General features: G+C 40.1%; 1 protein-coding gene across 1 annotated transcript in view; it reads right to left on the bottom strand.

Moving 5' to 3' along the window:
- Sugt1 (SGT1 homolog, MIS12 kinetochore complex assembly cochaperone) overlaps window positions 1–15,735 on the bottom strand; it is a 37,184-nt gene that overhangs the window by 12,615 nt on the left and 8,834 nt on the right. The window contains exons 5-10 of the mRNA XM_028752707.1: window positions 15,356–15,426; window positions 12,430–12,483; window positions 11,967–11,983; window positions 8,159–8,190; window positions 6,309–6,405; window positions 5,255–5,362 (exon numbers count right to left, since the gene is read on the bottom strand). Coding sequence (XP_028608540.1) covers window positions 5,255–5,362; window positions 6,309–6,405; window positions 8,159–8,190; window positions 11,967–11,983; window positions 12,430–12,483; window positions 15,356–15,426 — 379 coding nt within the window. The remainder of the gene's footprint in view (window positions 1–5,254; window positions 5,363–6,308; window positions 6,406–8,158; window positions 8,191–11,966; window positions 11,984–12,429; window positions 12,484–15,355; window positions 15,427–15,735) is intronic.

Here is a 15,735-nt window from a genome sequence, read left to right as displayed (position 1 = left end):
CTTACTTAAGAGAACCGTGTAAGACTGCTGTCTACATTTCATTTATTTGCATGTGTGGGTGTGTGTACCTGTGTGTGTGCACACTCCTGTGCAAAGACACCAGGTGTCTTCCTCTCTCATTCTCTGCCTTCTATTGTGAGATGGGGTCTCCCACTGAACATGGAGTCCAGCATTTTAGCTAGTCTGACAAGCCACCTTGCTCTAAGGATCCCTATGTTCATCTCCTGTGTGCCGAGGATCATGAGCAGCCACCACCCCCACCGATGGTATGTAGGCTCTAGAGATCTGGGTCCTCACTCCATCCCATCCTGCTAGCACTACTCTATGTAACACTGTCTCCCTCTGCTGTTCGAAAAGGGAAATGATCAAAATTTCACCATTTACTTCCCTAAAGAAACATAATTACAAAACAATTTCAATTTGTTTTTGTAAAACACAGCAGTTTATGGTTACATTTACAAAGTACGTTAATCCCAGGGTGGAGCACAGCTTTGTCTCTCTGTAGGTCTCTCAACCCTGTATCCAGCTGTGCAACTGAATCGGCAACCACAAAAGCTTTTGGCAACAGTAATGCACAACCACCACAAGTTAACTCAACACCAAATCTGTCGTGAGCCCACAGCCTGTGGGCAGCCCTGGCCAATACTGCACTGTACAGCATCTCTGCAGCCTTGGCCTGAACACACAACACACATACTCTGCCCTGTGCATGGTCTCACACATGCTAACATGCTGTAACATTAACTGAATACTGCCTGAAACACCTTAGCTGAGATTCAAGACTAGTGCACGTTATAAACTGCAATAATTTTGATTCACACAAATTTTGTGATCTTAAAAAAAAAAACAAAAACATGGCTTAATTATAGAAAACAAAGACTTTACTATATTCCTCCTGCCATACCTCAGCATAGAAGTATTAAACTATTCTATCCTGGGATTTTATTGGTTTTACCTTTTGAATTGCCAGCGTAAATTTCATAAAAATAAATAAAGCATTCAATGAATTCTGGCTTGGTATTAGGGCAGAATTTCCTACACTTTCTGAAATGGCCCTAAAAGTACTTGTCATTTTCTACCATGTATGTGAAGAAGCAGCATTCTAAGAACTGATGGTTACAAAACCAAAGGTCAAACAACTCTTTAAAAAAAAAATCTAAGATGCTATATGCACCAAGTAACAACCAAGTTTAATTCTTCATACAAAAACCAAAGAACACCTACTTTAACTTCTATTTTTAGTATAAATAGCAAGTTTCTACATATAACTAAAAAATTGTTTAAAAATTAAATTTCTTTAAAATTTATTATCAGTGAATGTTTGAGTTATATATCTATCTATACATGCCCAGGGCCACATTAAAATTTCTCAATCAAAATGGTTTTAAAAGCCCTGCTTTTGACACAACCTTAGAATTTTAAGTTCCATTCAATAAAAGCAAAACCTAAGAAACATTACTCTTAGCTGGCAGTCAGAATTCAAATATGTATCCCGGGCCAGCACAAACAACTGACAGAGATCCACCTGCCTGGGGGTTGGGACAGGTGTGTGCCACATGCACAGTGATCAATTATTTACTACGGTGTAAACTATGAGGAACCATTTAAACCCATCAGACTGTTTTCTTCCGTGAGCCTTTAATCCCAGGACTCAGGTGTCAGAGGCAGGCTGATCTCTGTGAGTTTGAGACCAGCCTGGGCTATGGAGGGAGTTCTCGGACAGTCAGCTCTACAGAGAGAAAGCCTGTCTCAAAAAACAAACAAACAAAACAACAACAACAACAAAACTATATGAATAAACAAAAGCCAAAACCAAAACACTCTATCAACTCCAATTCAAATTCTTCTGCAAGTGTGACTGAACACTATGTACATAGGGGAGAACTACTAAATTTTGCAGATAAAAATAGTGTGGGTATATTTATGCTAAAAAATTATTCAGTTGCCTGGTGTGATGACATGTGCCTTTAATCCCAGCACTCAGGAGACAGAGGCAAGTGGGTCTCTGTGAGTTAGAAGCCATCCTGGTCTACAGAATGAGTCCAGGACAGACAGGGTTTGTTACACAAGAGAAACTCTGTCTCAAAAAACCTAAAATAAAAAATTTTTCATTACCTGAAATACAAACTGCATTAACGTGTCAAACATTATGTGAAATACAAGTTCTTAAGTCATTTATCATCTCTTCAGAGAAATCAATTCTTATTAAATTACGTGTAGTAGGAATCTCTTGGGCTGGGAAAATACCTAAGTGGTAAGACTGCACAGGTCCCAGGTTCAATACCTAGCAACAGGAGGCAGGAGGAGGAAGTGGGTGAGGGTGAGGGGACAGACAATAACAAAGGACAATATCTGAATGTCAGCATTCAAAAGGCCAAGGCAGGAGGATGAAGAGCTTGAGGGCAGCCTTTGACTTAAAAACCAAAACTAAAAAACACTTAACAAAAGATACACCATTTCCTCACCTGCCTCTCTTACATCTTCCTCACAACTGACTACCCAAAATTCTATTATTAAACAAATGTAACTCTATGTGGATAGAATAACTGAAAATGGTCAATCCCTTGTAGTAGTTTGAATATGCTTGGCTCAGTGGGTGGCACTATTAGGAGGTGTGGCCTTGTTTGAGGAAGTGTGTCACTGTGGGGGTGGGCTTTGAGAGACCCTCCTCCTAGATGCCTGGTAATCAGTCTTCTCCTGTTGGCCTTTGGAACAAGATGTAAAACTCTCAGCTACTCCTGCACCATGCCTGCCTGGATGCCGCCATGCTCTCCCACCTTGATGATGATGGACTGAACCTCAGAATCTGTAAGCCAGCCCCAATTAAATCTTGTCCTTATAAGAGTTGTCCTGGTCATGGAGTTTCTTCACAGCAATGGAATCCCTAACTTCTCAGACACCCCTCTTCCCACTCTGCATCATCCCACAGAGCGCTGTGTCATGTAGCTGCCTCATAATTGGTCAGCTTTATCCTGACAAGCCATACATGCATTTCTTAAAGGGCAACCTTTAAGTCAAAGCAAACTCTACCTCTAAGCTTTGTTCTCCCTACTCCAACAGAGGAAGGTCATGATTCTAATTCCAGGAATAGAGAAGATTATATTGTTAAGTGTCTACCTACACAACTCCTTTTTCATTAATTCATTTATGATATACTTTTATTTATGATAAATGATTTCACAGTTTTACAATTACATAGTTTCACAAATCATCTCAAGATGCATTTAACCTATACCTTTCATTTTGGGTTGCACACATCACACACTTTATTTACACTGTATTTTCTTTTTTTTTTTTTGAGGGAGGTTCTCACTCTAACCCATGCTGACCTGAAAATCACTCTGTTTGCCTCAAACTCACAGCAATTCTCTTACTCTAGCCTTCTGGATGCTGGGATTACAGCTAGGAGTCACCATACCCTACAGTTTTTATTTTTAATTTTTTAAATATTCTCTACTAAGTTATACTACCTCCTTCTTTTTTGGAATGACATTTAAAATACTCTAAAAACGAATTCCATTGTGTATTCTTATTTTTAAAATATACAGGAATCTAGATTATATAGTCAGACTATAATTCAAATATATTCAGCATTTCCTCTTAATAAAATAACCTAGAGCTGGGCAGTGGTGGTGCACATGTTTAATCCCAGCACTTAGGAGCAGGGGCAGGCAGATCTCTGAGTTCAAGGCCACTCTGGTCTACAGAGTGAGTTCTAGGACAGCAAAGGGTACACAGAGAAATCCTGTCTCAAACAAACAAACAAAACAACCTAAATTCAGCTTGACTAATAAAATCAACAAAATGCAAATTTCTCCTTAGAGTCCTCATAAACTATGTGAAACATGAGTACTTGTATACCAAAAACAGATTACCCTGACCATTCACGAGATCAAACCTCTTGAAGAGGCTGGTTAGAACTAGAGAGATGGCTCAGTGGAGAAAAGCACATACTGTCCTTGCAGAGGTTCCCAGACTCCATATCCACCTTTATATGCCAGTTCCAAGGGGGTCCACTACCTCTGGCCTCCTCAGACACCTGCACTCATGTGCACATGTCCCAGTATAAATACTTGCATGATTTTAAAAACAATGAAGTCTAAGGGGTTTGTTCTGCATGGATGAGGACATGAATTTAGCTTCGAGCACTTACAGAAAATGCAGCTGTGTCATTTGTTCTTAACCCCAGAGCTAGTACAGCAGAAAAAGGCAGATTCCAGGGGTTCACTGCCTGCCAATCTAAATAAACAAGGGAGCTGCAGTACTGCTAAAGACCCTACTTCAAAAGATAAGGTGAAGAACAGTAGAAAAAGAAAGACACCTGACATCAACCTCCAGCCTTTTCACATACATGCACAGGGGAGTATCTCTCTCTCTCACACTCACACACACACACTAACTAACTAGGCTGACTGATAGTTCTACATTAAATAGAAATCTGTCTTAGTTAGGATTTTCCTGCTGTGAACAGATATCATGACCAAGGCAACTCTTATAAGGACAACATTTAACTGGGGCTGGCTTACAGGTTCAGAGGTTCAGTTTGTTATCATCAAGGTGAGAACACAGCAGCATCCAGGCAAGCATGGTGTAGGAGATAAGAGTTCTACATCTTCATCTGAAGACTACTAGGAGAAGACTGATTACCAGGCAGCAAGGAGAAAGGTCTCAAATCCTACCCCCACAGTAACACACTTCCTCCAACAAGGTCACACCTACTTCAACAAGGCCACACCTCTTAATAGTGCCACTCGCGGGGCCAAGCATATTCAAACTACCACAAACCTGAGTTTGATCCCCTGGACCCACCCACAAGATAAATGAGAACCAGTTCCCACAAGATGTTCTATGACCTCTATCCACCCATCACAGCACTCATGTCCACTACACTACACACACACACACACACACACACACACACACACACAAATAAAAAAATTAAACATAACTTTAAAATTTAGAAAAAAAATCTTTGTTCTTATTTACTTATCCCTTTGTGTCTTAAAAAGCTACACTGGGATGGAGACTCGTGGTAGAGTACTTGCCTAGCACACAGAGTTCTAGGTTTGGTCCCTAACACAATGACAGCAGGGGCTACAAGCCAATTAATTATACATGGGCGTTCCAGACCCAACGCCCTAAGTTCCTGATACTGCTGTGCTTAAGCTAATAGAGAAGAAGAAAATTTAACAGCTACCAGCATCTTTTTGTAGATACTACTTTTTTAATACCACATTTTTTTCTGCTTGCTTACCTTTGTTGAAAGTACTTTAAATGTACTCTGTTCTGGTATTATAGGGTGAAGCAACCTCAGTTTCAAACTATAGTCTTCTCCAGAAGGAATTTTCACCAAAGCAGACAACTAATGAAAACAAAATTAGTATCATACTTTGTAAGTGTATATAGAAGGCCAAGTATTTAATATAATTACAAATTTCAGCAATGTTGCACATTAAGTATTTTACATAAAAATCAGATGTATGAGTGCGTGCGTGCGTGCGTGTGTGTCAGATGACAGGTTTCAGGAGTCTGCTTTTCCCCTCCCCATGTGGAACTTCAGGACTGACTGTCAGGCTAGGCGAGCAGGGCCTTTACCCTCCTAGCCATCTCACCAGTTCTACAATGTCAGATTTAGGCACTTCAAAAGAGTATTTTCTTTTCTCTACATGGCATCTCTCATTTAAATTTTCATATACAGAACCAAATGATAGAGAAGAATGTTGCATAGTATTAATTACAGGTCTAATTACACATATTTAGCATTTAAATCAAGAAAACATAATATAACAAGAATAAAGTAATGTAGGATATAGTTTTTAAAAAATACCTACTCATATGTAAATTATGTTAGCTCTACCACAATCCTGCATGTAAATATCTATCCAGAGGAAGGAAAAACCTCTTTTAACGTAACATACACCAGTAAGTTTAACCAAAGGACTGATCTTACTGTCAGCCCAGCTCTGCTTTGCACTGCAACTCTAACAATTGATGTAACCCAGCAACGGTGGTGTATGTACACCACGAGGACTGCAACAGGTTTGAGGCTAGCCATGGCTACATAGCAAAACCTTGTCTCAGACCAAGTACAAGCACCTCTAGAGACAGCCTATCGCAAACATGCTCTTACTTCAAATTTTCAAAAACTTGAAATGAAAAGCAATGCTTCCAATTTCATTGAGTATTTTCCATTTTATCTCAAGAAGAAATGAAATATATCTAATAAACTTGTATAAACTGTTCATATACTAAATTTACAAATAGTATTTAACAGACAGTATTCTATATAAGGTTCAAAGTCTAATTACCTCTTTTTCTGAAAATTCCACATGTACATCATTCTTCTGAACATTCTTGATCATAAGTGTAATGATTACTTGAGATTCTGTTTGATACCAGTCATACCTATTTAAAGAAATATCTTAACATAATTTCTGATATTTTTAAGTTGTCAAATTAATAGTCTGATAAGAACAAGAGCTCCACCTTTAGGAAGTAAATGACAAAGCAGCTATAGACAACTAATTCCTATCACCTACACTGGTAGGAAGACAAAGTCAAACCTTTCCAGACCCAACGCCCTAAGTTCCCGATACTGCTGTGCTTGAGCTAATACAGAAGATGAAGAGTTAACATCACCAGCTGTGTGCACCACCATCATCTTCTAACTCTCTTTAAAAGCAGACTGAGAGTGCTAGCTTGGAAAGATAAAGCAGTCAGCTTGTGAATCAACTGGCAACACTGTCACAGTGGACACAGGTCAACCTGCGACAGTGCTCTACGTTCTGCTCACTCAAGGTGGGGACAAATACAAGGGGGAGAAACAATAAGGAGCACTGCACAGATCCCGCAGCGCCTGCCGACACACTATCACTGTAGTAAAGCGCTGATTCAAGTTCGGAGGGAAGACCGGTGAATCTAAGGAGGCGTATTTGACACGTCCTCGCACAACGACGGTGCTGAAAATGTGTCTCACTTCCAAACTAGACTAAAATCTCCTGGAGGGCAAAGCTGCCTATCCAGCACTAATCTATTTCTAAGAATAAGGGCAAGTGCCTGTTTCACAGTATACTTAATAACCTGTTTTGAACTGCTACTCGCCTGCTTAGATTAAAATAAAAGCATCTTGACTCAAGAAATGCACTTCAACAGTCCCAGCATACGCCTTCACAACTAGTGATACTCAAAGGTCTACACCAAACTCTCTTGTGTTTTGGCTACAGTCTTAAGAATATAAGTTGTTTACGTGGCAAGAGAACACTTTGTATGTTGTGTGCATGCATGCATGTGGCCTTGTGAATGTGTGTGTTGCCCGGCAGTTGGGTGTTTTCTGTAATTGTTTCCTAAATTATTTCTTGAAATGAGTTTATCACTCAACTGGAGTTTATTAAATGGCTGGACAAGCTCTAAGAAGCCAGCCTTCTCTACCCCTCAGCACTAGGACCACAGCCGTGTGCTGCCATGACCAGTCTTTTGTTTGGTTGGGTTTGTTATTCTGTATTAATGTAGGTAATGGGAATCCAAACTCAGATCTTCACTCTTGCAGGACAAGCACTTCACTGACTGAGGCGTAGTCAAAGCCTTGCTATTCACTCATTATGTGATTGCAATACTAGCTTTGAACTCATGTGCAACATTCCGAAAAAAAACTGACCCAAATATAAGAGGCAGGACAAGGAGTGAGGACACAGTTCACCTACGTGGCACTTGCCTAGGATGCAGGAGGACTTTGCTGGTTCAGTCCTCAGCACCTCCTTCTCATGCATGCATGCATGTATACACAACACAGACACACACACACACAGACACACACACACAGCAGCAGCATGGCAAATTTCAATTCTGTGTAGCCTACTACTTCTTTATATAGATGACGGTAACTTAACTGGAAGCGGCTCTCCTTAATATACACAAAGGCAACATAATATGGAAGCAAGCTAAGCCAAGTTTAGAGATGACAGTTATTTGAATTCATTAAAATGTTAATACTAATTAGTAGACAGACTTAAAGTTAAATTTTTCATGAGGACTGTGACACAATTTTTAAATTAGAAAACACTTAAAATTACAGTTAAGGATCTGCCTTCTGTGAAACCAGAATTTTCTCCTCTTTAAGCATGTTTACCATGGACTGCTTTATAAGAAAAGAAACACTTACTTGATTTTGGACTGGGTCCTCTGAGATGCAGACTGGTTTGGGCAAATTGAAAGAGAAAAATTTTACGTTAGTTTACCAGCTATATTAAAAAATTCATGTATTATTAACTAACTAAGCCTTGTAGGTTTATAATATAGAAAAAGTAGTGTGTAATTTGTGTAATCTCAGTGCTTGGCCGACTGCTTTTCTAAGCAGTAGGAGTAGAGGTACCACACCAGCCTCACTTCCACAGCAAGACCCTGCTGCAACAAACAACAAACTTTCCTGTAACTAGAAAAACCAACTTGTGTAGTACACCCAGTTGAAAGATACAGAACTCAAGAACTGAAGACCATTTTCAGTGGGTGTGGCAGCAACACACCTATAATCCCAGCACTTGGGAGGTAGAGGCAGGAAGAACAGGAGTGAAAGGTCACCTTCAATGACAAGACCAGCCTAGGCTACAGAAGACACTGTCAAGAAATAGACAGTATAACCTTAGGCTTAATTATGATTATCAAACACTGCTCTAGAAACTGTAAAGGAGCATCTCAAGGGTTAGCTTCTGAAGGCCATTTTACCACATTTAAAGCATCTCTGAAACATAACCTAACCATAAGGAAATGAAAGTACAGGAATTAGAAGAGTGAGCCACCACTCCCAGTCAGCAGAATGGGCCTTACCTAAACCACACGCTGAAACTATATGCTCACTAGTTAAGGCTATGTAAAGAAGATGGCCCAAATCATGGGTGGCCTCTAATTTGTCCCTAATGAAAAAGGAAGCAACCAAAGAAGCAAAACCAACTGAAGTCAACTTGGAATTCCTCTCCAGCATTAGCTCACAGGAAACAAGTGCAGATACTGACCAGAACAAGTACACTGTAACCTGGAACCAGGACAAAACTAGATCAAATCGGGGCTGGAGAGAGGGCTCAGCAGTTAAGATAACAGGCTGCTCTCCAGAAGACCCAGGTTTGATTTGTAGCACCAACCTGACAGCTCACAACCACCTGTAATTCAAGTTCCAGGGGATCCAATGCCCACTTGATGTCATGATGCACATACATGTACATTTAGGAAAAACACTCAAACACATTAAAAAAAAAAAACTTAAAAAAGATAGACAGACCGACCAACCATCCAAAATAAAGGGTATATAGCACTATAGCTATACATGCTTGATTACTGGACAAATGTGGCTTTGTCAGCTAGCCAAATGCCATTCTGTTGTGTGCAAGCTGTTATAGTTTAGATACTAAGTGTCCCCTGATCCCAAAAGTTAAACATAGCTGATGGTACCATTCTGGGAATTAGGGCCTGTCTGGAAGAAAGAAGTCACTGGGGAATTGAATGCCTTTGAAAGTTATATTGGGTGTCCTGTCTGCTCACCTCTTTCTGTTTCCTGGTCACCCTGATGTAAACTGCTAGGCTTTGACTGATCTCCCTAAGCAGATGAGCCAAAATAAACCTTTCCTCCCTTAAATTGCTTTTCTTAGTTCATAGTACTTGGAAAAGCCTGGCCCATACACAAACCTAGATTCAATTCCAAATATTCTAAGGCATGAACAAAAAACTATTAACAGGTAAATTAGGAAGTCAGCCTGTAAAGACCTTTAGTTCCTCATTTACCACCCAATTACCTAGGAATGAAGGGAAAGCACGAACATGCATAGGTGTGTTGGGAGCCGACTCCTAGCCGAAAGCGGCTATCATCTTTGCAGCCATCTCAGGCCATCTACCCTGACAAGAGACTTGTTTTCAACAGCCCGAAACAGCTGAGCACACTCTGATAAATACTTGTTTTTCTCACATATCGTGTTTTGCTGTTTAGTGCCGCCAGCTGCAAGGCGCACGTGATATCCACGCTGCTGGGTGCACGTGGTCTCCTCACTGCTAGCTAGGTGCACATGATATCCACGCTGCAAGGCACATGACGTAGTGCCTTCAGCTGTGCTTGTCCACGAGGGCAAGGCATGTGGTAAAGGGTATAAATACCCAGGATTTCCTTCCAATAAACGAGACTTGATCAGACTCCCTGTCTTGTCTCCATTCTTCGCGTCTCCGTCCCCACTCTCTCTCTTGCTAGGCCCTGACCTGCGGACCGGAGCAGCAGAACTGGCGGCTACAAAGTGGCCCCCAGAACGTGAGGCAGCTCGGGGGGCTACAAAGTGGCGACCAAAGTGGGGCTCCAGTACGCAGGACACAGCAGGAATTGGAAGCATGCATCCTCACTCCTGCGCTGGAGACCCTGCTGACTGACCCGAACAGGTTGCTACATAGATGGTTGAAAAGGGCTTCAATTTTGAAGGCTGCTGTAAACTTTACCTATATACACGCATTGACTAATACTCCCTAGAAATCTGAAGCAGAATAGCTCTGTTAGCTGCAGTTTTTTAACCCCCAGTTTTTCCAAACAGTATTCCTCTGTGTAGCCCTGGCTCTCCTGAAACTCACCCTGTAAACCAGGCTGGCCTTAAACTCAGAGAGCCACCTGCCTCTGCCTCTGGGATTACAGGCCCTGCTGGAAATCATTCTTAAAAAAGATGAACAAGCATCTCAAAAAGGTAATTATCCATAGTCAGGGCTATACACACATTTCCCAAGTCACTGTGATTTTCTTTATTATGTATGTAACAACTACTACTAAAACGGTGTGCCATAATTTAAGTCTAACGTATGAAAGTCAAAACTGATTAAAAACCAAAATGACTCTGGGGCTGGAGAGATGGCTCAGCAGTTATCAATACTGGCTGCTCTTCCAGAAGACCCACGTTCAATTCTCAGCATCCACATGACAGCTCAAAACCATATGCCAACTCTAGTCCCAGGGATGGGATGGCTTCTTCTGACTTCCACGGGTAACACACACATACGTGGTACACAGATATACACACAGATAAAACACTAATACACATAAAGAAATTTCAGAAACTCATATTCAAATATTTTAAGCTACTTTGCCTTATAATTTCATCGTATTTTTTAAAAGATTTATTCACTTTCTATTTCTATGTCTGTGCGCCTGCACAAGTGTCTGCTCACCACATGAGAACAAGCATCCTGGGAGACCAGAGGTTATCAGATACTCTGGAACTAGTAGAGTCACATGTGGTTGTGAGTCACTTGATGCAAATACTGGGAACTGAATCTGAGTCCTCCGGAAGAGCAGCAAATGCTTTTAAGTACTGAGCCAGCTCTGCAGCCTTGGCACTGTAATTTGTAACAATGTTTTGAACATGAAAATCCGTAACTGTTAACAACATTAAGAATAAATCAAATGGAGCTAGAGAGATGGCTCAGTGGTGAGATATATTAGCTATTCTTCCAGAAGTCCCAAGTTCAAATCTCAGCAACCACATGATGGCTGAAAACCATCTTTAATGGGGTCTGATCCCTCCTTCTGGCATGCAGGTGTACACACAAACCACAAAAGTCACATAGATAAATAAATCTTTTTAAAAAAAAGAATGAACCAAACAGAAGCATTTCCAGTTTACTTTAAGCCTTCTGTAAAAAGCTCCACACGATGACCTTTAACCTAATGGCTGTTGATAACTGGTAAAGAAAAGACAGGAAATAGTCATCCTGGTGACGTAAAAGCCCAGTCAGCTTAGATTGTACACTAAATTCATGAAGACAGCCCAGTGCTTTCCACGATTATAAACTTGTAGCTTTTATTTCAACAAAATGAGCTATTTCAGAGAACTAATATTTAAATGGAACTGTTTAATACTTATGAGAGCTCATGCCAAGCTCTAGCTTAGATATATATTTGATTAATTAAATGTAACATCATGAAACAAAACATGAGGGATGAGAGGACTTACCACTTCAGGTTCTGATCCTATAAAAAAAAAAAACAAAGCATTTTCAGGTACTAGTATGTTTATAGGCAAAGCTACAGACATGATTTCTACAGAAAACATATCAACCAAAAAGCTAATTTTTTAATATATTTCAAATGAAGCAAATTGTTTCCATTTTTCATCCAAGAGTTACTTTTTTGAATCCTTGGTTATCTTTAACTGGTAATAACATAATACTATTGGCAAAGCAAAACCATCAAATTTTCCTTCTGACATAGGACTGAAAACGAGGGTCAGGAGAAAGCAGCCTCCTGCTGTGGCTGGGTGTAACTTACTAAAGGAGCAAGCACTTGCCCAGCATGTACAAGGTCATGGGTTTCATCCCCAGAACCAAGAAAGGAAGATTAAAGAAAAATATTTTAACCAACAATCTTGAAATGTTTCTTTTAAAACAGGACTGTGAAAGCCTACCTAAAATACTTACCATTCTGAATCTCTTGGCATCTTTTAATCCAGATGTCAAAATTTGTATCTGTACCTAGAACAAAGAAAAACAGTATAAAACCCCTAATATGCACAAAGTAGCATATTAATTGAACAAGTATTACTAGCCAGCTACTATTCCCCAAGTAGTCTCATAGCACTGGGACCTGAGCAGCCAATAAAATAGTATTACCTGCCCAAACAGATTCCAGCAACCACACTTTTAATGTAACAACGCATCTACCATTGTCCTGCTCATCCTAGAAAACTATTACATCACGCCAGTTTTAACTACAGCCAACCTTACTAGTTTCTCAGATGCTTATAATACACCTACCTTGCATCTACCATGATCTTAAGGAAACTCTCCCTCACATGGCAAAGCAGACTTGAAGCAGATTCCCAAATCGGTTCTCATCCCTTCATCTTGCTCTACAACACAGGTATCAACTATCCACCTTTTCCTGTGATCTTGTCTATCTTTATACTCTGTGAAACTGTCACATCTCTAAGCTATATGGTATCCGAGAAGATGAATATGCATGGTGAAATGCATATTTACAGGCAGCAAGTTGAACAAATCAACCAATTATTTTTCTCTGAAGATTGAGAATATCTAAAGAGTTACTATGCCTAGTAAAAGGCATTAACTATTAAGTAATTGAAAGTTGATTAATCTGAAAATACAGCTTTTTAAATTGCCTGATTTATAAAATTAATTATCAAAATGTTAGACATAGAGGCACTATTTTCTTCTGGAGAATTATTGTATTAAATGCCCTACTATTCCCCAAACCAATAAAAGCCTCTTACCATACAAGAGGGAAGTATGGAATGTCTCACATCACAGAATTAGAAAACTAGATGCTTTAAATTGCCAAAGAGCAATACGTCTAACTTTTTTTTTTTTTTTTTGGTTTTTCAAGACAGGGTTTCTCTGTGTAGCCCTGGCTGTCCTGGAACTCACTCTGTAGACCAGGCTGGCCTAGAACTCAGAAATCCGCCTGCCTCTGCCTCCCAAGTGCTGGGATTAAAGGCCTGCGCCACCACTGCCAGGCTTCTGACTTCTTAAATGAACAGCTAAAGAATTTATGTGCCCAAGTGTGAGTAAACAAATTTAAGCAGTACTGTTGCCAGGAGACTTATCCTTACTAAGTCATTGCTTCTATGTGCATACTGGGGTTTACGGTGGTTTGAATATGCTTGGCCCAGGGAGTACTATTAGGAGGTGTGGCCTTGTTGAAGTGGGTGTGGTCTTGTTGAAGAAAGTGTGTCACTGGGGGGGTGGGTTTGATTCCCTACTCCCAGTCACATAGGAGCCAGTCTTTTCCTGCCATGCTTGCCTAGAAGCTGCCATGTTCTGAACCTCTGAACCTATAAGCCAGCCCCAATTAAATGTCGATGTTGGGTTTGCTATCCAGTACCATACAAACTCAGTATTCCAGTGTCTGCCAGTAACCTAGCACAAGATCACAAGGTCAAGGCCACCCTCAGCTTCATAATGAGCTAAATATAAGACTGTCTTAAAAAACAGAAAAGTTCTCATTTTCTTCTGTATCTCACAACATTCTCAAAGTTAATAATTTACTTCTCCATAAAAAAAAAAAAAAAAAAACTAGGGCAAAATCTCCTTTTTTAGCAATCTGAATAACTTAAAATAGACATTTAAATTCTTTTTATTTCATTATTTTTATGTGTGCAGGTATCTGCCTGCATGTATGTCTGTACACCTTGTTTGTGCCTGGTGTCCTCCCAGACCAGAAGAGGTTGTGGGATCCCCTGGAACTGGGGCTACATACAATTGTGAGCTACCATGTGGATGCTGGGAATCAAATCTGGGTCTTCTAGAAGAGCAGCCAGAGCTCTTAACCTCTGTGACATCTCTCTAGCCCCTCTAACATAGTTTTGAACATGAAATTGAATTAAATTTTCACATTTCCAGTAGAAGAAAACACAACCACATTCTGAAGAGACAACTCAGTTGATAAAGTGTTTGTTTGCTCTACAAGCAGAAGGACCTCCGTGTGACCCACAGCACTTACGTAAAAAGCCAGATGTACTGGTGTGAGCTAGGAATCCTAGCACTGGGGAGGCAGATATGTAGATACTTGAAGCTTGCTGGCCAGGCAGCCTAGCCTAGTAGAGCAAGCCCAGGTTCCATCTCAAAAACCAAAGACAGTTCCTAAGTAATGCCTCCTGAGGTTAAACCCTGGCTGCCCCAGGCACTCAACAAATATTCCTACACAAGAGCACATGGGGATGGGGGATATATATGGAGACTAATTAGTTGGGAAAACACACTGAATGACTACATATAGTTTTTGGCTTTTTCCTTCCTTCCACTTTCTTCTCTCGGGTGTGTCTGTGTGTCTGTGTGTGTGTGTGTGTGTGTGTGTGTGTGTGTGTGTGTGTGTACCTGTGTGATGGCAGAACACAGATGTGCTTATTTGCAGGTCTGAGTTGGTGTCAGCAATCTTTCTCGGTTGATCCTTCTTCCTGTTTGTTAAGGCAAGATCTCTCTCAATAAAGCACAGAGCTTGCTGATGTGGCTACTCTAGAAGGCAACTTGCTCCAGAAACCCTCTGCCCCAGCCAGCCCAGGCTGGAATTAGAAGCTAGCTACCACCCTAACCTTGTACTCAAAGGTTCTAGGGGTCCAAACTCTTATCCTCACAATGGACAGTAAAAGCTTAAGTGGCTAACCCATTCCCCAGACTCTAATTTTGGTTTCTAATGGGAACGTTTATCTGTAGTTTAGATGCTAAAAAAAGGTCAACTTCATCAAACCTTAAGTGAATTTAAATCCTAAAATCACCACAAAATAATGTTAAAAGAAAGAAAGGGGGTTTGGGGTTTCTGGGACAATGAGAGTCTAACAAAATCTAACTATGGTAGTTAAGATCCAGAAAATGTAACTCTAATACTTACTATCTAATTTCTGTCCTTCTGCAAATGTTTCTAAAGCAGAAGCGTAGTCTTTTTCATGGTATTCACATATCCTGTGTGAGAACATTATAGATAAATATACATACATTAAATCATAGAAAACAGCTTTCTTGCTAATAAAATATTTGACTTTCATATGCTGAAAGAGAATTTATTTCAAGTCTATGCTAATAAACCAGAACTTTTTTTAGATACTGTAACATTTAGTGTAATGGTCACTAATTAAAACTCAAGTTTAATACTCATTTCAGAGGAGTCTGATTTTAACTGTACAAATATATCCATATATCCATTTGTTCTAAGCCAAAACAATTATGCAAAACAATTAGGTTTTCAGTTAAATAAGTCATGCTTATCAGTGA

Source organism: Grammomys surdaster, unplaced genomic scaffold, assembly GCF_004785775.1.
Source record: "Grammomys surdaster isolate TR1022 unplaced genomic scaffold, NIH_TR_1.0 125934, whole genome shotgun sequence".
NCBI lineage: Eukaryota > Metazoa > Chordata > Mammalia > Rodentia > Muridae > Grammomys > Grammomys surdaster.
This window is presented reverse-complemented; position numbering and strand designations above follow the sequence as displayed.